Genomic DNA, 22,356 nt, shown 5'->3' with positions numbered 1-22,356 from the left:
TAAATTAAAAGTAAAATATTAACAAATCAATGTCCAGCCATAATAATTTATAATTATACCATAAAGCACAAGCAAATTCAATTAGATAATGTCAAATAGTTGAAATAAAATTAAATAGTAATTTATTACCTACCATAAATTTACGTTTTTCTAAGTGTCTGTGTCGTCTAAAAATTCGCTAAAACTATAGTAGCATTTTTTTATTAGGAGCGACTTTAACCTCTTTCGATATATTGCGTCTTCCTCTGATTTAATAGCTATTGGCAACTTGTTTTCGAATTTTATAAAATATTGATACTGCGGTACAAATGAGTAGTTTTTTTACCGCAGTATCATTATCTGTGGCAGGATTATATTTTAATTTGCACTTAAATAATTTCAGTCACCAATCGAAATCGCAATGGAGAGCGGTGACTTGGACACGTTTAAAAATGCCTTGAATGACGCAAAGCGCAATGGAGTCTTGGACTATTTCAATGAGCGGGGCGATACTGCGCTTGGAACTGCTATATCGAAGAGTAACCTGCCAGCTATTGAAGCTCTTTTAGAAACAGGAGCGACACCGGACAGAGTGACAGATAATAACGAATCAGCGCTGCACAAAGCTGTACATGATCCAAAAATCTTGAAGTACTTATTGGACAATACAAGTGTTCAAAGCACGTACGATAGTAAGGGCCTAGCTCCAATTCACGTAGCTGTTTGCAATAGAAATCTAGAATCGGTAAAATTACTTCTAGAAAAATTCAAAAATGCGACGGTGAAAACCGTGCATGAAGAACACACTCCACTTCATTTTGTTGCAATTAAAGGAAGCAACGCAATAGCTGAGGTTATTATTGATAGCAATCCCGAAGCAGTGTTTGCGGTGAATAAGCAAGAAGACACCCCTTTGCACGCAGCAGCCAGGCACAACAACAGGGGTCTAGCAACGCTGTTGCTTCGAAAAGGCGCCGTGTTATCGACCAAGAACAAAAAAGATGTGACTATCCTAGAATTGATTTCGAATAATTTTTATGATGCTTCGAATTTTTTCTATCAAGTTTTTAACGAGTTTATATGCAGGAAATCATTAAAGAACAACGATGTAGATTTCGAGATTAATATCAACTATCGAGTGCTCACGAATGGTGAAGATGACATGAGTCACATGAAGGTCTTGGATGAATTTGTGGGCTGCGGCCAAAGCAAAGTCCTGATACATCCTCTGATTGAGAGCCTCTTGTACTTGAAATGGATAAATTTCTTGCCACTCTTTTATGCTATGATCTTAGTCTACACAATATTCCTGGCTTCGGTTAATATTTTCTTGATAAGCATTTTTTACTATGAAGACCTCATGAACAGTAGCAGCATAACTTCCACCGCTATGAACTTCAGCACCGTAGGGCAGTTTGATCCGGCGACTGGAGAGACTCCTGGCTACGGGCTCCACGCAGGAGTGTACTGGCTGCTGATTGCATTGATATACACCTCAACATTAATATTATTGATACAGGTAAGACTGGTAGACCAAATGGACGATTCAATCTAAATTTCGTAGCCATATAAAGCTCGTTTCAATATGGAACTCTACTCTAGGCTGACATAGTTACATTTGGTGTGCTAAAGCCTCGTTAGAGACAAAAAAAAGGAACTCCTCAAATCTGGAAGGGGTTGTGCCAGCTAACGTCGAGCACGGCCTCCACCGTAACTGTTACAATGGAAACACTAATTATAGTTTTATGTGTTGAACAAGATAATGATTTAAAGAAGGAAAAAAATCAAAATACAGTCTTTTGATGTTATTTGATAACAAATCTTGTATTGATTTTCTGTTGCCCAAAATTATTATAAAAAATACTTATAACAGGATACCTTCCTAATGTTGATTCAATATCTGTTTCAGGAAGGCTTTTTTATATACCTGAAAAGGCAACGTTACTTCGGTAGCTGGGAGTCCTGGGTGAAGCTGTGCGGGCTGGTGCTCTGCGCGAGCACTCCGCCCCTGGCTGCGCTGGCGCCGGGGCCCTGGCCACGCCACGTCGCCTGCGCAGCGATTCTGCTCGTCTGGGTGCAAGCCATGTTCTTAATCTCCCACGTCCCACGCTACGGATTTTATATCTTTATGTTCGGAAAAGTTGCAATCGAAATACTAAAGGTAAGGCTATTGAAAGCAATTATTAAGCCGATTTTATATCTGCAAGAAAAATCGTGCAAGTTGCATTACTTTGCGGCGCTCGTTTCATCACTACGAACTCGTTATTTTTAAGGCCTCGCCATTTAATGCAATTTTCACGACTTTTCATGTAGATAAACCGGGTTTTAGAGATGGAGACTCTATATAAACATTGATTGATTTCATTGGTTTCCAGATACTCGTGACGGCTATATTCCTAGTTATCGCTTTCTCCATCTGCTTCATGATCCAGTACCGATCAGCACCCCCCTTCGACGGCCCCTTCGCCGCGTTTGTCAAGACTCTAGTCATGATGTCTTCGGAGTTCGACTACGAAGGCCTTTTCGGCGAAGACCACGTCGAAGAACTTCGAGGTACGTCAACGTTCGTTCGAATCTTGTTCCTGATGTTTGTGATCTTTGTGGCTATAGTTTTGATGAATTTTATGATAGGTTTAGCTGTCAGTGATATTAATGAGCTAAATCAAACTGGCAATATCAAACGTCTCGAGAAGCAAGTAGAACTACTGAGCACTTTAGACTCTTTAATCTACGATGGGGTGTTTAGTACTCCGACCTCCAGATGGTTCAAAAATACGTTTGGAAACAAAAGATATCCTCTGAGTATGTCTACTATAACGAGGAAACAATCGATATGGGAAGTCCAATACGGCACTAAGATGAAACTTGAAAAAAAGTCATCAAAACATGAAAAGAAGTCGTCAACAGAACTCGAGAAGAAGCCGTCATCAATCAAGATCCGTTCGGCGACTCTGTATAAAGCAATCGTGGAAGCTGCCAGCAAAAATGACCAACGGGTCAAGAAGCATAGTGATATTGTCAACAACATCAGTAACTGCAAAATCGACGCGTTGTACGATGCCATAGTAGACAAGCAGGTCGCCATAGACGACACTGCCGAGGGAAGTCAACAAAAGGGTAACTCAACATGCCTTCACGAAATGATCAAACTACAGAATGAACAGATAAAATCGTTGGTCAACCAAGTAGCAATGACGTCGCATGAAAATAATGAGATAAAACGCGCCGTCGAGAATTTGAACATAAAGATGGACAATTTGTTGAAAAGTCAAACGAAATAATACTTTTATTAATAGTTAACTAGTTTATTAGATTTAGTTAGGATTATGAATAATGCAGAGTTTTGTGCCATCAAATAAGATATGAAGGAAGTGGGAACACTGTAATCTAAATACATAAGCAACTTACAATCTATATATATATAGGTAAAAAACTTAAGCAGATAACCTGTTGAATATGTAGTAGTGCACAGAATAATTGATATGGGACTGTAGTCATTTTTCGAATATCGAACGTCGACTTTACAATACGGACACGTCACTACTACATAGGTACATACAACAAGTCATTTTATTAAGTGTTTTATAAGTTTTACCTAACTTATAGTCCCTTTAAAGACGTCTGCGAATCGCATTCTTCATAAGTAAAGCCTGGTTATTTTTAAAAATTGTTTACGACAACAGTTTAAAAGCACAATAACCCCAAATGACTTAATCTTACGTTGTTATAAGTTTGAAGTGGCGGTCCGAGTGTCAACGAACCAGTGACCGATTCGCGGCCGTAATGACACACTCTATCTATCGTGTTGTCCATTTGTAATAATAAATAATATTGTTGTCTTGTGTTGTTGTAAATAAATGAATTTTCTTTCTCTCTTTCAAAAACAAAAACAAATTACCTCGAGCAAAGATGCGGTGGAAGCATAATGGGCGTAGTTTTGCGAAAGAAAATCTGAAAATAAAACCAAAGGGACGGATCACGATTTTCATCTATGTATATACCTACATTACTTACTACAATAAAAGTTACGCTTTTGGGCGTTATACGCTAGGAATATTGATGAATGCGTTGCTCTAATCGATCTGCCGTATTGTTTTTCAGGCACATCGTGATATGCCTGGTCAACTTTTAGGCATATCATGAAATGGTGCCATTTCACGATATGCCTAGGAATTTTGTGATCTGGCGAATTTAACGATCGGCTGCCGACATATATATCATTAAAACCACCCCAGCGCTGATTTCCAGCCAGCATCGTCGGTGACCCTTGACCGTTATTGGTCATCGGCTGCGCTCACTCGGTCAATCGTCTGTGACGCGGCATAACGTTGCTATACTGGCAACGCAGTCTTGCTTTGTGGCATGCGACATCGCATCAAACCCGATGCGGCAGAATGCGGCAGCGACTCAGCGTAATAAAAAGTTTACCTTTACTAACAACCACCGCGGTATTCCTGCTTTATTGAGCATTTTTATTAATACTACACACACGGGAGCTCAGTTCGTCCAGCTTGCTGGATGCACTGGGTATTTACCTTTATTTGTGTACGTGTGCTTGTGAAAAGAAGAACCAACAGCTTTAAACACAATATATGTAGTAGGAATAGCAACACAGTTATGGTTTACATGTTTAAGCTTTTAACTTGAACCCTCCCATTACCCCATCCGCGTGCCATATCAAACGACATAACATGCGAAACAAAATACCACAGAATTTTAAATGGAATTATTACACTCCTCAACGCATAGTATTAACACATAGTACTTATTTCCTTTAAATAAATATACGACAAAGTTAAATACGACAGTGCCGCATGTTATATTAAAATTTAAATTAGGTTAGCACTGCACTACCCAGAGAGAGAGTATACCAAGACTTAAGGCTTATACCAACGGTGCGCTCAATCAAAGAATCTGGTCGCCAATCTTCGCCTCATGGAAGGAATGTTGCAGTTAAATTTTATGTCAATGTCCATCTCTTTCATCAAATTATTTAAATTACCGCTGGCGCGTTTGAGAAAGATATTTCGCCTGACCTAGTTGATGTGAATTTAATAAAAATAGGAGTATTAAATCTTATTATTCGTGTGGGCGTATTAAGACAATTTCCGAAGCAGTTCCGGATAATCAATGCTACCATTGATGATACTTAGAAATACTATCGGCTATATCACGGCGCTGATGCAAAGCAATGAGATGGTGTTTTTTACACATTTCGATGTAATCGGACGACTTATAGGGACATTTAACTTTAAAGCATAGGTATTTAATAAAATTCATCTGAACACGTTCGATTCGGTCAACATAATTATGTTTTATAACAGGGGTTCCAAATTTGTGAAGCATATGAATTCCAGTTTACTTCTAACATAGGTACAAGTACAATATAGAATCTTAAGTGTTTTTGCTTGAGTAAATTGCGATGATGATATCATGGGACTATCATTGCTGGATGCTGCACAAACTTTTTCCATGATTTTCTTCTATTGAACTAAAATGTTAATGTGCATTTACTTGACTCAAATATCATGAACATCTCATCATCTCATCTGATAATAGATTATTATTATTTCTTAATAAGTAATCAAACCAGTTTTTGAGTACTTAAGAGCTCCGGCAAAAATTTAGTTTTCGAAAAGCGTTCCGTCATCAAAAACGTTTGGTAACCGCTGCTTCATGCCACTTTAGTTCAAAGTCATACATAGTCTAAATATCTTTATTCGATTTAGACTACAACAACCACTTATGTATGTCAAAAAATCCACCACCGATTCGAAAAAATATCTGTTGAACCCGTCAAAAACTTAACGAGATGTACATATTTTTTTAATAGAAATGCAATATCATTTTATGACTTATACGTATATATCTCAATTATTACAATAGGCTAGATTCCTAAAAACACACAATTAGTCCGTCAGTTACATTTTCAAAAATATCAATCGATCAAAGTTTGCTTGTTGTTTCTTTAAAAAAATATGGCTCTGTCCATTGGAGGACAATTTTGCCAGTGTCTAGTAGTTTTTGCCGTTGTACGGTAAAAAAAATCTAGAAAACGAAAGATGAGAGGTAATGGTGGATGAACGATGACCAATGACAGGTAAGTAATGAAATCCAATCGATCAATAAATCAAATAATCTACCAGTTATCTGACAGTTATTTTTTCTTTTATCAATTATACAAAAAAATCGCAAGCGAGAATCGGAATCCAAACAGATCTATTATTAACTAGTGTGTACCCGCGGCTTCATTGACGTTACATTAAAAACAATCATGTCATATTTCATGACTCGTAAGTCCAGCGGTTGTTGTTTCGAGATTTTATCCCTATCCCGTGGGAATATTGGAATAAAAAGTAGCCTATGTTTTATTCCACATGTCCAGCTATCTACATACTAAATTTCATCCTAATCCGTCTGGCCGTTTCAGCGTGAAGGAGTAATAAACATACTCACTCACTCACTAACTCACTCGCTCACAAATTTTCGCATTTATAGCGCACTTATAATATTAATAGGATAGAATTTAGGTGGTAAAGACGTAACGCCCAACGAGTCGTGTCGAACAAGTCGGCGAGCGTGTTGGACATCGCGCAGGCGCGTGTGTCCCGCCATAATGCGCACATCAAAGGCCACTTTATGAAATTATTCTGCGTTTGAAGCCGAACCCGACGATAACTATTTTGCAAATTAAACGCTCTCTGCATATTTTTCGGCAATATTGTTGTTATGAATTGTTGTATCGGAAACAAAACTCAATTAACTTAGGAATATAGGTTTGTTTAACAAGCTATCAATTCACTTCAATTCAAATTATGTCCTAGAAATTCGCATTTTTTTCGACCAGTTTCTGCTTCCGATTTAGATAGTCGAAATTTAGTATAATGTAAATTCGGTGACAACATGTTATGTAATAATCTGGACTTTTTTCTTTCTTTCTTTCTTTTTTTCTTTCATAGTGGCCAAAAGAAGAAATAATGTAGGCTCTGTCATCTGTCATACCTACTCATATGAATCTGTCATTAAGAAAGCAATTTGTATAGACTTTAAACTACCTAATTTTACTAATAGATGTTTGTGTTATGATGCGAGCTTGAATTATTGAACACTATGCCTGTTTTGCTCTACATCTCGGACATGTCCAGCAACAATGTTCCTTATGAAACGGTTTGTGGTTGAAATTTTATATTGAGTGATACTCACAAAACCGGTCTTCAAAATGATACTCATTTTGATCTGAAAACGATATTTAATTTATTACTAGCGATATAAGAACAATTATATAATTTTACTATTATTCAAAGAAACCAATAAGATAGCTTTATCTTTTCGTTTTACAGTAAAAGTACAACTAAACATGAAGTAAACAAACCCTGACAACGAAAATAAAACAAACTTCTTGAATAAATTTTACTTACCTCATTTAATTTTAATGACCAAAAATGAATTCACAACCTTTTGTCCACCCAAATCACGGTATCACAGTAATTTTGTATTATAAATTAATACGTTATAGGTTTGATTTTTGTCACAATGTCGCAATGAAATTTCAAAACGTCAGAGCCTCAGAGCCAATAAAGTTGCGGACGCTAGGTGGCGCTGATGTCGTGCACAGAGCCAATAGGTTTGATTTTTGTCACAATGTCGCGATGAAATTTCAAAACGAACTTAAAATCTTGCCTTTAGCATGTATGTACATACGCAAAGTTTGTCTTTGTCAGAGAACACCCACAGTATTTCAAAACGCGTTTGCAAATTAAGGGTAAAACACTCAGAGCACAGTATAAAAATCTTTTATATCAACCACCAGGTCACACGGATATTTATAAAAGAAATGCTTATAATATGTGCATAAGAGTATATAATGCCTGCTGGATGACATAAAAGAAATGCAGGGCAACAAGTTTAAGTCCAAGTAAAATGAATGGCTTCTAAATAATTGTTTTTACTCCATGAAGGAGTTTTTCAACTGCAGCGTCAATAAAAAAAATAATGTGATTGTGTTTTCAATAACTTTAATACAATAGGTACATTTAATATAATTAATATAATATAATGTTATTTTTGACATTGTTAATTATTAAGAAACTGACATAGTATATTTTTCCTTGTATTTAATTTTTTTGACATATGATATTCGATAGCTATTGCAACTCTTAATATACACTAAGAAAATAAAAACATAAATATTGTACACCATGCATGTGGTAGATTACGGTCATGTTCTGAATTATCAATATAACTATATTTTGTACCCGTTATCACAATAAATATATTATGATTATGATTATGAAACGTCAGAGCATCAGAGCCAAAAAAGTTGTGGACGCTAGGTGGCGCGGATGTCGTGCACAGAGCCAATAAGGCGTTGGATCCTTTTTGTCCATTACTGGGTAGGTACTACTGTGCTGAACACGTCCTTACTCGTAATTGGTGTCGTCACCCTATTTCAAAGTTCAATGTCTCAAAAGCGGCCTAATTGATTTTAATAAAACATAGGTAAAAACCGCACGTTAACTCGCTTTCACGAAGAAAATCAAGAGCTACGTTTAAGAGCTACGCTGCCTGAATATTCCTGAAAACTGAGACCTTTACATGAATATGAGTTTAATCTATTTTTCACTTCTCATGCTCTTAAAACAATGGGATAGGTACTTTTTATCCTACTTAATATTATAAGTAAATGTGAAAGTTTGTGACTGAGTGCGTATGTTTGTTACTTCTTCACGCTGAAACGGCGGAACGGATTTGGATGAAACACAAAATTTACGCTTCCTTAATATTATGGATTTTATTATGCGCTATCCGATGAGTAATCTTTAAGTTAGGTACCTACTGAATACTTATTAGCAAATTTATTTCACACATCATTTTAAATATCAATTTAATTTCCACATTTTAGTTGAACATGTTGTATAAATAAAACATTAAATAAAAAAATAAAAAATAACCCGACTGCCAAAACTAAAAGGATGAAAATAAGCCTAGTGGTCTAGAACTCTGTTAAGTACCTAGCTAATTTAAAGTTCAACAGGCGGGACCCATTTAAATCGTGACGCTCAAAAACTCTTAGTAACGGGTCCCGACTGTTGAACTTTAAATTAGCTACTTAACTAATAAAAAACATTAAATTTAAAAAATCAAAAAACCCGACTGCCTTAAAAACTAAAAGGAAGAAAATAAGTATAGTGGTCTAGAACTCTGTCAAGAAGCTCATTTAAGGTTCAACAGTCGGGACCCATTACCAAGATTTTTTGAGCTGGTTACGATTTGAATGGGTCCCGACTGTTGAACCTTAAATGAGCTTCTTGACAGAGTTCTAGACCACTAGACTTATTTTCTTCCTTTTAGTTTTTGAGGCAGTCGGGTTTTAAGATTTTTTAAATTTAATGTTTTTTATTTTATACTTTTTTGATATTTCTGTGAAAATAGTAGATTAAAAGTATTATAACCCATATATACATACTTATTAAGAATGGGCTAATTATTAGCTTTAATTTGATTCCCATATTGTTACAATATAAAATATATTTTTTTATCCCTCGCCATATTTTTTTTTCGCAGACGCCATATTGAAATATTATATGCCCTATGTCACTCCGACAGTTATGACGAATCCAATGATACCTCATATGTTACAATCCGTCCAGCCGTTTAGGCTGCAGCGAGGACCAAAGAAATGGACATACATACCCACATACGTACATACATACTTACATACATACATACATAGATACATACGATCGAAAAACATAACCCTCCTTCGGGCAGTCGGGTAAAAACCCCCTCCCCCATTGAACACCATACGAATCATTTTAAATTGTGACCAGTCATATTTTTAAGTCTAGAAATAAGGAAGACTCAAAGAAACTCCCCCCTAAAAAGTAGTAAGCTACTTCTTCTTTCTTTATCTTTGCCTACACTGATCATTTTTATTTGTAATCAGGACCCTATATAACAATTTTTATACTGCTAAGTTCAGAAATGAGAAAATTTCCATACAAATGTACCCCTTTAGAGGGGAATTTTATCCATTTCACCTACACCGATAATTATTAAATGTAATCGAAAACTTAGGAGATGAATTTCTAAAAATCCTTTCTTAGTGCTCACTTACATCATGAAAGGAACACCTGTACCAAATTTCAAGTTTCTAGGCCCAGCGGTTTGGGCTGTGCGTTGATATATAACCCAGTGAGTCAAGTTATATATATATATATATATATATATATATAGATATACTACCGGCTTTTCCTATCGTATAATATATAACACTACCTTCGATTTTTCCTTGAATAAAGTACCTATACTTAAAAGGCTGCAAAAAAAACTCTTGTCAAATTTTCGATCGTATGTATTTGTGAAAGCTCTTTCTCCCATTTTCGCCTACAAGTGTCCACAGAACGTAGTCATAGCTTGTGAAATCGTCACTTGTTTTAAACATATTAAGAAAATTTGTCATTTTGGTGAATGGGTCTTTCCTAATCTTGTGCAGAACGAGTAACCCATTGACAAATATTTCCTGCAGCGGTACTGTAACTTCAGAACGCGGTATATTTTCTGTGCCATCTTGTGCTATGATTTGCTGTGTTCTTGTTGAGCTCTTGTGCTGTTTTATTGTGCTGACTGCTTCTGTGCAAGTTGAATCGGTGGATAACCTGGAAAAGTAAAGGTTAGCATTAAATTCATTAAGTCTAGCTTATACCAAGAGTCATTTTGCATTGGGTAAGCTGGGAGTAAACCCTTTTCCAAGCCCCGCGAATTTAAATACGCTACCACAAAATAAATTTTGCAAGATCGAATATTTGTATACATTTATGTGGTCGCATTATTATATTATAACTAGATGTTGCTCGCGACTCCGCGTAGAAGTTATGAGTTTCTGGGGTGGGTAGGACGTGCGCGTCAGATACTTTTGCACGCAGATTTGAATGCAGGTGTTGTACCACTGAGAATAACAAACTATGGTACTTCGTTTTTTTTTAGGATTAGAAATAGGGTAAACAATCTGACTCGTCATTTTATTGAACAACGTTTAAAGAAACAGTAACTATTACTTATAATACCATAATAATGTAAATGATCATAATGACCTTGCTAATTGTTACTATTTGCTGTGACTTCTTTTTCAAAAGTGTTTTTCAATAAAAAGACGCGTCAAGATTGCTTACCTTTCTTTCTAATGCTAAAAAAAACGAAGTATAGTTTACATGCCCATGTGCTGTTACCTATTCATAAGTACTTGTAAATAAGTATAGTTTTTTACCGTGATGTCAGTCTGGCATTGAATTTGCATATCCACTGGTCGAAGTCCGAGTACATTTCTTCCAAGCCGGTTGAGTATTCTGATGTATCCAAACCTGTAATAAAAAGAAATAAGTATAGGTACTTCAAATTATTATTTTTTCTTTAAACTTCGTTTAAACAGGAATTTTATTGCAATTTAACTTTAATTCGCTGTAAATTTTAATTTTACAATTAATTATTTAATTTATAATCCGTCGTGGCTGTTTGCCGCGCCGCCTTCGTTTTATTTTTATTTGCTTTGGGAAAGGCAACCGAACCAAAGTACATACATCTATTAGGTACTAGCTGTTGCCCGCGGCTTCGCCCCCGTTGTTATTTTCCAAATTTTCTTTCATAAAAACCTCCTGACAATAACAAACACAACAAAAAAAGAATTAGCGAAATCGGTCCAACCATTCTCGAGTTTTGCGCTTAGCAACACATTTTACGATTTTTTTTTTTTTATATATAGTTATACAGACACTCTTTTTTAGTAATTTTTTAAGCAAGTTATATTTTATAATCTATAAAATATCAGTTTTTTTCCTTTACGAAGCTTGACTCAGGAACCCCTCAGTTTACGTCTTTGGGCTTCTCGTTTGCAACGCCGGTCCTGGGATAGAGCAAGAGAAACGGTCGCTCTGGGCGCCAGATGGCAAAGGGGCACCAGATAGCAAGGGGCACCAGATAGCAAGGGGCACCAGATAGCAAGGGGCACCAGATAGCAAGGGGCACCAGATAGCAAGGGCACCAGGGGCACCAGATAGCAAGGGGCACCAGATAGCAAGGGGCACCAGATAGCAAGGGGCACCAGATAGCAAGGGGCACCAGATAGCAAGAGGCACCAGATAACAAGTAGAACCATTTTCCAGTTTCCAGTGCAAAATAAAATTATGATAGCGCCTTTTGAAAGGCGCGGACTCGGTGTAAACAATCTCGCTCTGCCTTGATCAAGGTCTAGAGCCGGCACTGCTTGATCGTACTTTACGTAACGCCCTTAAGACTTAATTTACTGTTAACCCTAGACTGTCCGAGGGGACCTTAAAGAATAACACATTTCTACAGAAATGCCACTGGCATGTGTTAAAATGACATGCTATATTGGAAATACGAGACGATGTAATTAACTAGTAGTAAATTAGAACTCTAATGATGATTGATACGTTGGGGAAAATTCTTTTCGTATTTAGGTAAACTTGTAACAAAATTTCTTTGGTTGTACTAGCTGTTTGTATCTGGCTGGTTTTGACGACATCAAAAAGATTTAATTTAAAAAACCGGCCAAGAGCACGTCGGACACGCCCAAGGTGGGGTTCCAAAGCCATTACAAAAAAAACAAGTAATTATTTTTCTAAGACTTTCGTATTTTGTATGGAATCTTCCAAGTTTAGGTATATTTTATACCTTAGGCTGCTATTTACTCTTAAACTACTAATAATTCTCAAGCAAACTTAGCTGTTATAGTTTTCCTTGTAAATTTGATATTTACTACCATCGTGAATTTTTCAATATTTTTTTTCAATGAATAGTTTAGATTTTAGAGGAGGAGGAGGCGACCCGATTTTGATGAAAATTTTAATTATAAAAATATTTCGCAAACATACCTAAAAACCGAATACCCGAGACAGAAAAAATTTTTTACGCCTTTTCCTTTTGTCTGCATTCTAGCATTGATAGTCTCGGAGCAAAGCCGCGAATGGACAGACGGACAGACAGACAGACATGATGAAACTATAACTGTTCCGTTTTTCCATTTAGGCTACGGACCCTAAAAAGAAAAAATCAGTACAATATGTATTCAGCTATATAACTACAATTCAATGGTAAGTATTTTTTTTTAAGATCTCAAATGGGTCCCCAGGTAGTCAGTAGTTGACGCCAAAGTGACAGTACCAATACCATGATTTACCGTGGAGTTATGGACGTAAATTATTTGTATGGAGAATTGTACAGCGCCTCTACATAATTTACGCCGTCGCTATCGAGTACGGTCACTGTAAACTCATGGTAGTGGTACTGGATCGCAACATCATCTAAGTACATAGATGTAATAGGTATGCGACAAAATACTTGCGATGTTTTTTTTTTTGCAAATTTAAATTTAACCTTTGAATCGTATTAACCAATGCATTAATTTGTCCTTCGGTGTAAGACCCTTGGTCTTGGGCCCTGCGCTCTGTCTCTTCAAAGATCTATCAAAGAGACTCAGAGATACCCACAGGAAGACCGAAGAGCTGGCAGTTTCCTCGCTCAACGCATCAGTCTTGCGATCCAGCGGGGAATGCTGCCAGCATCTTTGTACCATGCCGCAGGGTCCATTTTTAGATTTAATATAATTTTAGTTTATTTAATTTTATTGTACATAATATACCTATTTTATAGTTGGACCTGTATTGTTCTGGAAATAAACCATTATTAGTTTAGATTTTAGAGGAGGAGGAGGCGACCCGATTTTGATGAAAATTTTAATTATAAAGTTGAATATTTCGCAAACATATCACTGAACCGAAAAAAGGGTTAGTCGAGAAAAAACTTTTTCTAAATTTTTTCCTACCATTTTGTCTGCATTCTAGCATTGATAGTCTCGGAGCAAAGCCGAGAATGGACAGACGGACAGACAGACAGACATGACGAAACTATAACTGTTCCGTTTTTCCATTTAGGCTACGGACCCTAAAAAGAAAAAAATCAGTACAATATTGTATTCAGCTATATAACTATCAATTCAGAATGGTAAGTATTTTTTCTAACGTGATCTCACATGGGTCCCCAGGTAGTCAGGTAGTTGACGCCAAAGGTGACCAGTACCACTACCATGAGTTTACAGTGACCGTACTCGATAGCGACGGCGTAAATTATTTGTATGGAGAATTGTACAGCGCCTCTACAAATAATTTACGCCGTCGCTATCGAGTACGGTCACTGTAAACTCATGGTAGTGGTACTGGATCGCAACATCATCTAAGTACATAGATGTAATAGGTATGCGACAAAATAACTTGCGATGTTTTTTTTTGCAATACTTAATTTAACCCTTGAATCCTAACCAATAATACCAATATTAACCAATATGTCCATTAATGTGATAAGCGTTTTGTCCTTTATTACTGTAAGCCTATTATGTAATGTTGAAAAATAAATTAGAATAAATGCGAATATGAGTTTGTTTAATATGCTTTCACAGTTTAAATCAGCCGATCATGATGAAATTTGGTATGGAGACAGTTTAACATTCTGATAAGATAAGGACATAGTTAATTTCATTGTTTTATTACGTAAAATTGAATCGTTCCCGCGGCATACTAATAATTTAATTGTTCAACAGCTAGAAATATAAACTATATAAAAAATATTAAAACTTCATGCGATATGTTGAGGGTTCCGTATCTTAGTTGCCAAAAAACGGAACCCTTATAGGGTATAACCATCTGTCCTGTCTCTATCTTATCCTCAGCACGAGTCAGCAGGAGTGGACCTATAGTCGTCTACTTTACCTACATTGCTACACCTACGTTATATTATACACCGTGTTTTTATTTTTATTTCCGTTAACTTCGGCAGACGGCTCAGTTCATCGATAATTAACTTTTTCGTAAAAAAAAAAATTGGGGACTAACATACTTTTTATTTATTTATTAGCTTCACGTTCATTGTTAATACTCGTACATAGTTAAATTGTAAAATAATCTAACTTGTCAAAGCCACATTGAAGTGACACATAAGGAATAGGAATATTATATATATAAAAACACATATTTAACTATCTTTTTCTAAATATGTGTGAATTAAAAACAGATTAGTTACGAACTTTGAATAAACGTTGTAAATTAATTACCCTGTTTGACTGCTAATAATTAACTATCTTAACTTAAACAGTGGGCATTAATGTCCTAGAGAAATTAACTTCATTTGAACTGTAAATTGTCTCCTTAAGTTAACTAAAATAAAAAAAACTAGGTGTATTTTAATAAATATGAGGCCTCTAGCGGTCACCTTTGACTGCCTTATTATCGTAGAAGCCAAATCAACAACAAAACAAACTCAAGATCAAGAACAAAACAATCAATGACCTTCGCAATAATCATTATTGTAGATTATGATGATTTAATTCTACACCCGCATTACAAACTTACACGGACAACTGAGAGTGGGCGCTGTATTCGCACCAGACAGATATAATTAGTACGCAACATCGTTTAGTTCGGAATTTGCTCAACAGCACTAATTAAGTTGTTAATGTTTTACGTCATAGTTGGAAACGCAATTAGTAATTAAAAACATGATAACTAGTTGCCATTATTTTAGTTATAGTGAAAAATACCACTGTATTTATACAAAGTGTCTTCAATTTCTTTGTGTAGGTACATTTCAGCAGGTTGACTTGCAAATATTGAAATATCTACCAAACGAAAAAATATCTTAACCTGTGGAATGGCAGCGCCATATTTAAAATTTACTGTCAAGCGGCGCGGCCATTTTGAAAAAATCTTTCTTGACTGCAGTGACACCTACGAATTAATTTTGGAATTCGCGAATTTTATTAAAAATATCACCAAAAAAAAACTACTTTAATTTTATAGATAAGCCTTACAGTAATAGTTTAGCATAAAATGGCATATCTTATTAAATAACAATGAATGACCTTCAATTTCTGTGAACTTCATTATTCATTATCAAATATCTGATAACCAAATTTTTCTCAGTCATGTATTAAATAACTATAATTACAAAATAAAACAATTACCTGTAGGAAACACTGATTTATTTCGTAAAATATTAATTTATTTACGAAACAAAGCCCTTTATAGTCTTTCAATATCAAATAATAGTATAATACGATGTTTCCAAAAATACCAGCGCACGGCAGCGGCCACACAGTGAAACTTGAGTAAACGATAAGAACGAAATTTCTTCCGTAATGTTGCCGCGGCCGTTAATAAATGCCATCCTTGTCTATTTATGAACGCATTCTGCAAGAATAAGCAAGCGAGATATAGGTCTACCAGTTTATATTTGTTAGTGAAATACGTCACCCGCTAACGACCGGGAGCCGGTCGCTTGCCACTCAAGGGTTTTTGACAGCGTGCCGGGAGCCGGTCGCCTGCCAAACAAGGGTGTGCCGGGACCCGGGTTAATAAAGACATCAGAGGCTCCCGGCGAAAGGGTTTTACCGAGTGCTCGAGTACTCGAAAATAAGCGAAAATCAAAGCGATAAACGAAAATCAAGAGAAGATTTCGTATTGTTACAAAATTTCATTCTTATTGGCAATGGCCAAATTAGTGTTTTAGAAAATACATGTCAATATTTTTGTTTCAGTAAATAACATAGCCAAAAATGCAACAACTTGGCCCGCCATATATTTCGTTAGTATATATTGGCACGCGAAGGAAAAAGTTTCCCCATCCCTGATCTAGTAGATGTGTAAAAAATCTAAAATGTCGTCAAATTCTACAGCCCATCTATCTTACAGTGTGTTGCCAGCAGCCAGGCTTTTATTTTAACGGAAGTTGTAAATCTGTTTAAAAAAATATATACCTCGTTGAGTTTCTTGCCGGATTCTTCTCAACAGAGGTTTTACGGAACCGGTGGCAGATTTTTTTTGACATTCATATGTAAGCACATATTATAGCCTAAATTGAATAAAGATATTTGATGACTTTGACTTTGACTTTTAACGTATTTCTGTAACTTAACCATGACATTAATTTATTATTAAACTAAAACTGACTTTTAGTTGTTAACTTTCTAACAAAATTATAATTGCCAGCAATGTACAGCAAAGTAAATTGAGAGATAATAATCATAGTATCTGTCGGCTGTCATTTCCACTTACTTCTCCAATTTACTTTGCTGTACATTGCTGGCAATTTTTTTTGTAAAGTTAATGAAGTCTGAATTTTAGTTGATTAATTAAATTAATATCATGGTAAAGTTACAGAAATACGTTACTTTACGTAGCTTCCATTAAAAAGCCCGGCTGCCGGTAACACACTGTGTAACAAAATGTGACCGCAAAAATTGGGGCGGATGAAACACTCGAATAAAGGCCCTACACACTGGTACTTCAATTAAGTTTCTTCGAGTGTACATGGAGATAATTTTCTAGGCCAACTTTATCCATATAAAAAAACTACTTTAAATTCTAAAATAAAGATAAATAAACAAAAAATAATCCTTACCATATCGTCCTTCCATGATCGCTCAAAACTAATAATGACAATAACGACGTTAACTCACTCCGGTACACACTAATTGTTATTTAATTGAAACTATTATGATAATAAATACAGTATAGCGTCGTGTTGTTGTTCTGCAGATATTTACAAACAAACTGAGCGAAAGATAGCCAGAGTTCAACGATTACTTGTTAGTGACGTGCGTTACTCGATATCGATAAGAACCGTATGATACAAAATGAAAAATTGACCAATATTGAGATACGACTACGCGTAGATACGTGTGTGTAATGGCAACATAATTCAGTACATAGAGCTGCTATTGAGCTTGTGATTGGTACATATTGATTCACAAGAGCTGGCACGAATTAATTGAACGAAAGTAATGTCACTGACATTTTTGTAGGAAAATGACAGATACATGACATTTTCATGTTTCTGTGAAGTGTATGCAAATAGGTAACACCGAGGTACTTTCATTCAATCCATTTGTGCCATCTTGTGAATCGACATTAAAAACATAACTGTACTCCAGGCAGTCGGGTTAAAACAACGTACTTGACAGCGTATGTTAGTTAGGTACATATTGAAGTTTTAATTAGTTATTCTAAAGATTATTAAATAAATATTCATTTAGACGCAACAGGTATAGGTAGTGCGCCTCGAGAGTTGAATGAATGATTACACACACAGCTACAAAAATAACTGATTGCATAAAGGCGAATAAATTAAATGAATTAATTAATGTCAAAATCCCGTTGTCATTACATGATTTGTTCTTGTGTGCGTTACCTCAACTCTGGTGGCACTACCTACTGAACTATTGGAACTAAAAATCGCGTAATCTCGATCTGATAAACGAATTTTACGCGAGGGGAGTCGCGTGCAACAGCTTAATATCTAATACCACATACACATACACATATCTCATATATTGTAACTACATATAACTCAATGTTTGTCAATTGTGTTTGTTACTTATTTTGTACAATAAAGAGTTTACATACAATACCTTTAAACGAGCAATTCTTATATATATACGAGTGTAATCAGAATCTCAGAAACGGCTAACACGATTTCGATGAAATTTGGTATGTAGGGCTTCTCAGGGATGAAAAGTCGCTTTAGCTTAGTCTTATCTCTGGGAAAACACTGGTTACCGAGTTTTAGCCCGAGCGGAGCTCGGTCGCCCAAGTACTGATAATTTAATCCACAATTAAATGACTATTTCATCGACTCGGGCCCCACTCTACGAGCACCGCATAACAGCCGTATTCTGTAACCGGTGGTCGACTCGTGCAACTTCACGTCTCCTTCGCTAAGTCGATCATTAGTTGCGCAAACGCATGTTAACTAACTGCTGCACAGAATAGGTCAGCGCGGGCAGAAGGCCCTATACAAGTTACGAAGTGCAAAATTCGAACTTCGTATCTAGCCGTCTCGCTGACGCTTATGCCAGTTGTGGCCTGTATTACGAGCAAATAATTAAAACATAAATCATAGTCGTCAAACTGAACAACATTCGTTCAGCGTAGTACTATTATTTATTCTATGGTTTGGCGACTTTAAATAGTAGATTTTTGTCGTGGCCTGGAAGTAGGCAATTGCTGGCTGACTAATACGAAGCCAGCAATGCTATTCCAGCTGACACTAATATAAAGCTTTTCTCAAAAATGGTGAATAATTCTGAAATAGAATAAACTTTTTCTCAAAATATATTATAACATTTAATTTTATTCCAATATTTTTCTTATGCTTTCCCGCCTTTTTTTCATTAAAAATAAACTGCAGGTGTATTTTTCCACCGAAAACACCACAAGCTGTTTCAGACCCAATAGAAAAAGTCCGGAGTTCCAACAAAATATCTGATACCGCCCATTAGACTTGGCTGTATACGACTTGTGCCAACATTTCCATGGCCTTTTTAACTTAAAAAAAATATTGTGACTGATTGCAGGCGCGCTATTTCATTATTGTCGAGCTAGCGCGCCTGCAATCTTTTTAACTTTTTAATTTTTCGCTGACCATAAACTATGCACTTCACCTTCTGATATGTAAAGAATAATGTCAACTTTTACGGACATTTTTGAGAAAACCTAATTAATGGTGTTTTTTTTATACACTAAAGTTTATTCGAAGAAACAACGTACAAAGCAAAATGACGTTTTAGTGAGACAAGCGACGTCAGGTGGGTTCTAGGATGGGGTTCATTGATAACAGTATTTAATTTGTATGAAAAAAGGGAAATCTAAAGACTCCATTATTTTTAAAAGTCGCTGAACTGGTGTTATTCAGTTTGACGAGTACGATATATGTTTTCATGATTTGCTCGTATTACAGGCCACACCCGGTATTATTTAATACGAGAGTGAAAGGGACGGTAGGTACGATACCAACCAACCACAGGAAACCAAGAAACCATTTCACAGTAGGTAGACTTCATAATGACATCGCATTAATTAACAAGGAAAATCATAATGATATACCAATACCAATTTTTGAAGACTTAATAGGTATGCATCGATACTTATAAGCATTGTTATTCACGCTCAGCAAAATAGTCAATGTAACTAGCTTTTGCCTGCGGCCTCGCCCGCGTGGGATTCGGTTATCACGCGCTATTGCCTCGGGAACTGTGCATTTTTCCGGGATAAAAAGTAGCCTATGTCACTCTCTGGCCCATAAACTATCTTTATGCTAGAAATCACGTCGATCTGTCGCTCCGTTACGACGTGAAAGACGGACAAACATACAAACACACACTTTCGCATCGATTATTTTATTTTTCTGATGTGTTTTTACTGAATTTGACATATTTTGTCTTATATTCAAATGACAAGTTCATAGTTCATATTGTGTTATTTTAATTTTATTCTTATTATATTTTAAGTAGTGTGCAAAAATATTGTACGCCTCTAGCAGGCAGGATATGGCGCTTCTTTATGTATTGCTGTCTATCAACTTTATTACCCATAACCGCAATAAAGACATTTTGATTTTGATTTTATAATACTAGCTTTCGCCCGAGGTTTCGCCCGCGTGGAATTCGGTTATCGCGTGCCGTTCCCTCGGGAACTGTGCATTTTTCTGGGATAAAAAGTAGCCTATGTCACTCTCTGGCCTTTAAACAATCTATATGCCAAAAACACGTCGATCCGTCGCTCCGTTTCGACGTAAAAGACGGACAAACATACAAAAACACTTTCGCAATATTAGTATGGATTGGTATGGCTGCTGGACATAATATTTGTCTCAACACATCACTCCTGGTAGAGCGGTGTGTTGTTGTTAGCGTCTGTTTTCGTTAAGGTTATTGACTCTGTTATTTGTTTGCAAGGTTAAAAAAAGACTACGGTGTTGATACGGAAGTAAATAAGTTTTGCCAAGGTGGTCAAAAATATCGGCACGTGCAAGTTCATGTATCGATATTTACGAAATATCTGATAGCGACTGTACTTATACATCAGCAGGTGATATCTGTCATTTTTTCCAAAAAAGCGTTCTACTTAAAGCACCTATGACGAGACTGAGCAAAACGTACCTTCTGCCGTCCAAATACAGGGTCTAGGCACCGAATATGACTTTGTCCCTTGGCCCGTGGGGACTTAGCGTTTTAAAATTTTTAAATGTGTGTGTGTGTGCCACTGCCATTCTGTACCTTTCACGTCTAGGCTGCAATGCAATGCAATATCACTAGAACGTTTACTGTCAAATTGTTCCATGATGGCTCATAAATGAAAGTGAGAGAGACCACACTAGAGAGATTGATCCATAGTTTTGTGTCCAGCGCAAGCTCCATTAGTTGTGATTCTTGGTAGAAGGTAGCACCCGCTGTTTCATTGCGCTGTGGCCTCCAAGTTACGCAATGAACGCGTTTGCATTCTATTAGGCATTTAATTGACGCAACTAACTTGGTCATGAGTTCATGGTTTGACCAAGTCTCAGACATGCATGTGGGGCGTGGGGGAACTTCATGGCGTGAAGTAGTTTCCTGTTGAGCAACTATCTTTTAATGTGTTTAATATGACTAGACGATTATTAATTATTGATGTAAATAACTTTAAAATATCAATTAAAATTAAAACATGTTCAAAAGCCTCAAAATGTCAACAAAATAAAATAAATAAGATCTAATTATGTTTGTACTGCGATAGACACCAGCGCCATTTCTTTTATCGCGGATAAATGCGGAACTAGTGAGAGAGTAATTAAAAAGTTTTATAGATGGCGCTCTTGATGGATGGTAATTTTCAACGGCCGGATGATTCTGTGCCGACATGTCCAAGTTACGACAATTGTTACGAGTACGTTCTACGAACGCATGCCAAATCAGAATTTGTTTACATTTAAGGCTGCTGCTACAACGCCGTGTTCCCGGGTCGAGTGTCCTAGCTGGGGAACTTAGACGGCTCCATCTTTACCGGTTGGCACCACATGACTGACTACCCCGAGATCTGGTTCCGACACTGCTACGCGAGCTGCTATGACAGCTACTACCCGTAAGACTAGTTTTTTTTTAATAATTAGTAGACACTATGGTCCACTGGAGAAGCCTTTAACTATGCAGGTATGCCTGCGTGTTGTCACGATGCATACAGGCGATCGCTGACATTTTAGTTAGCTCAGTGTAAGCTAGATGGCGTTTTCCTCAATTAGGGATCTCTGAGCAGAATGACGGACGAACTCTAGAGGTCGCCACCGTAGTTTTTCCTTGACTCATTTATTTACGTAATAATATGTATTTAATATTTATTTATTATTTACTTATTTATTTTATAAAAGTAGGCATTTTATTACACTCATTTACTACACGAGTTTTTATGACTAAATATAGCTATAACCAACTCACCCTTGACCCTTTTTGCCGGCCAAGGGGGGTGTTGACGATCAACTGTGACCGGGGGAATTCTAACT

At 36.4% G+C, this 22,356-nt stretch overlaps 4 protein-coding genes across 7 annotated transcripts in view; 2 read left to right on the top strand and 2 right to left on the bottom strand.

The window, feature by feature from the left end:
* LOC141442825 (transient receptor potential cation channel subfamily A member 1 homolog) overlaps positions 1-21,879 on the top strand; it is a 48,992-nt gene extending 27,113 nt beyond the window's left edge. The window contains exons 4-7 of one of the 2 annotated variants that reach the window (XM_074107943.1): positions 383-1,498; positions 1,889-2,140; positions 2,355-2,532; positions 21,794-21,879. In XM_074107943.1, the coding sequence (XP_073964044.1) occupies positions 383-1,498; positions 1,889-2,140; positions 2,355-2,532; positions 21,794-21,834 (1,587 nt within the window). In that variant the 3' untranslated portion in view covers positions 21,835-21,879. Of the gene's footprint in view, positions 1-382; positions 1,499-1,888; positions 2,141-2,354; positions 3,947-21,793 lie in introns of those variants that run through there. The other variant, XM_074107942.1, reaches the window with a different exon arrangement.
* Positions 1-22,356, bottom strand: part of LOC141442844 (uncharacterized) — a 43,851-nt gene that overhangs the window by 4,350 nt on the left and 17,145 nt on the right. The window lies entirely within an intron of this gene.
* Positions 10,235-17,608, bottom strand: LOC141442842 (uncharacterized). 3 transcript variants are annotated; one of them, XM_074107985.1, is made up of 4 exons: positions 17,446-17,608; positions 13,820-13,938; positions 11,246-11,339; positions 10,319-10,637 (listed from the first exon to the last, which is right to left on the bottom strand). In XM_074107985.1, exons 2-4 carry the CDS (start codon positions 13,831-13,833, stop codon positions 10,521-10,523), a joined length of 225 nt encoding a protein of 74 aa, XP_073964086.1. In that variant the 5' UTR covers positions 13,834-13,938; positions 17,446-17,608; the 3' UTR covers positions 10,319-10,520. The 3 variants fall into 3 exon arrangements, 2 of the variants coding, with proteins under 2 accessions (XP_073964085.1, XP_073964086.1); XM_074107984.1 differs by lacking the exon at positions 13,820-13,938 and having other exon boundaries at positions 10,235-10,637; XR_012452971.1 differs by lacking the exons at positions 13,820-13,938; positions 17,446-17,608 and adding an exon at positions 16,010-16,408.
* Positions 21,877-22,356, top strand: part of LOC141442836 (serine hydrolase-like protein) — a 33,718-nt gene continuing 33,238 nt past the window's right edge. The window contains exon 1 of the mRNA XM_074107968.1: positions 21,877-21,941. Within this exon, the coding sequence (XP_073964069.1) occupies positions 21,877-21,941 (65 nt within the window). The remainder of the gene's footprint in view (positions 21,942-22,356) is intronic.

Source organism: Choristoneura fumiferana, chromosome 26, assembly GCF_025370935.1.
Source record: "Choristoneura fumiferana chromosome 26, NRCan_CFum_1, whole genome shotgun sequence".
Lineage (NCBI taxonomy): Eukaryota > Metazoa > Arthropoda > Insecta > Lepidoptera > Tortricidae > Choristoneura > Choristoneura fumiferana.
Note: the sequence above shows the minus strand (reverse complement) of the source record. Positions and strands in the feature narration are given on the sequence as shown.

Excerpts from the sequence above, each read along its gene's own strand:
- LOC141442842 (XM_074107984.1), bottom strand. Across the intron at positions 10,638-11,245 it reads AATGCCAGACTGACATCACG|GTTATCCACCGATTCAACTT; the intron begins GTAAAAAACTAT and ends TTACTTTTCCAG.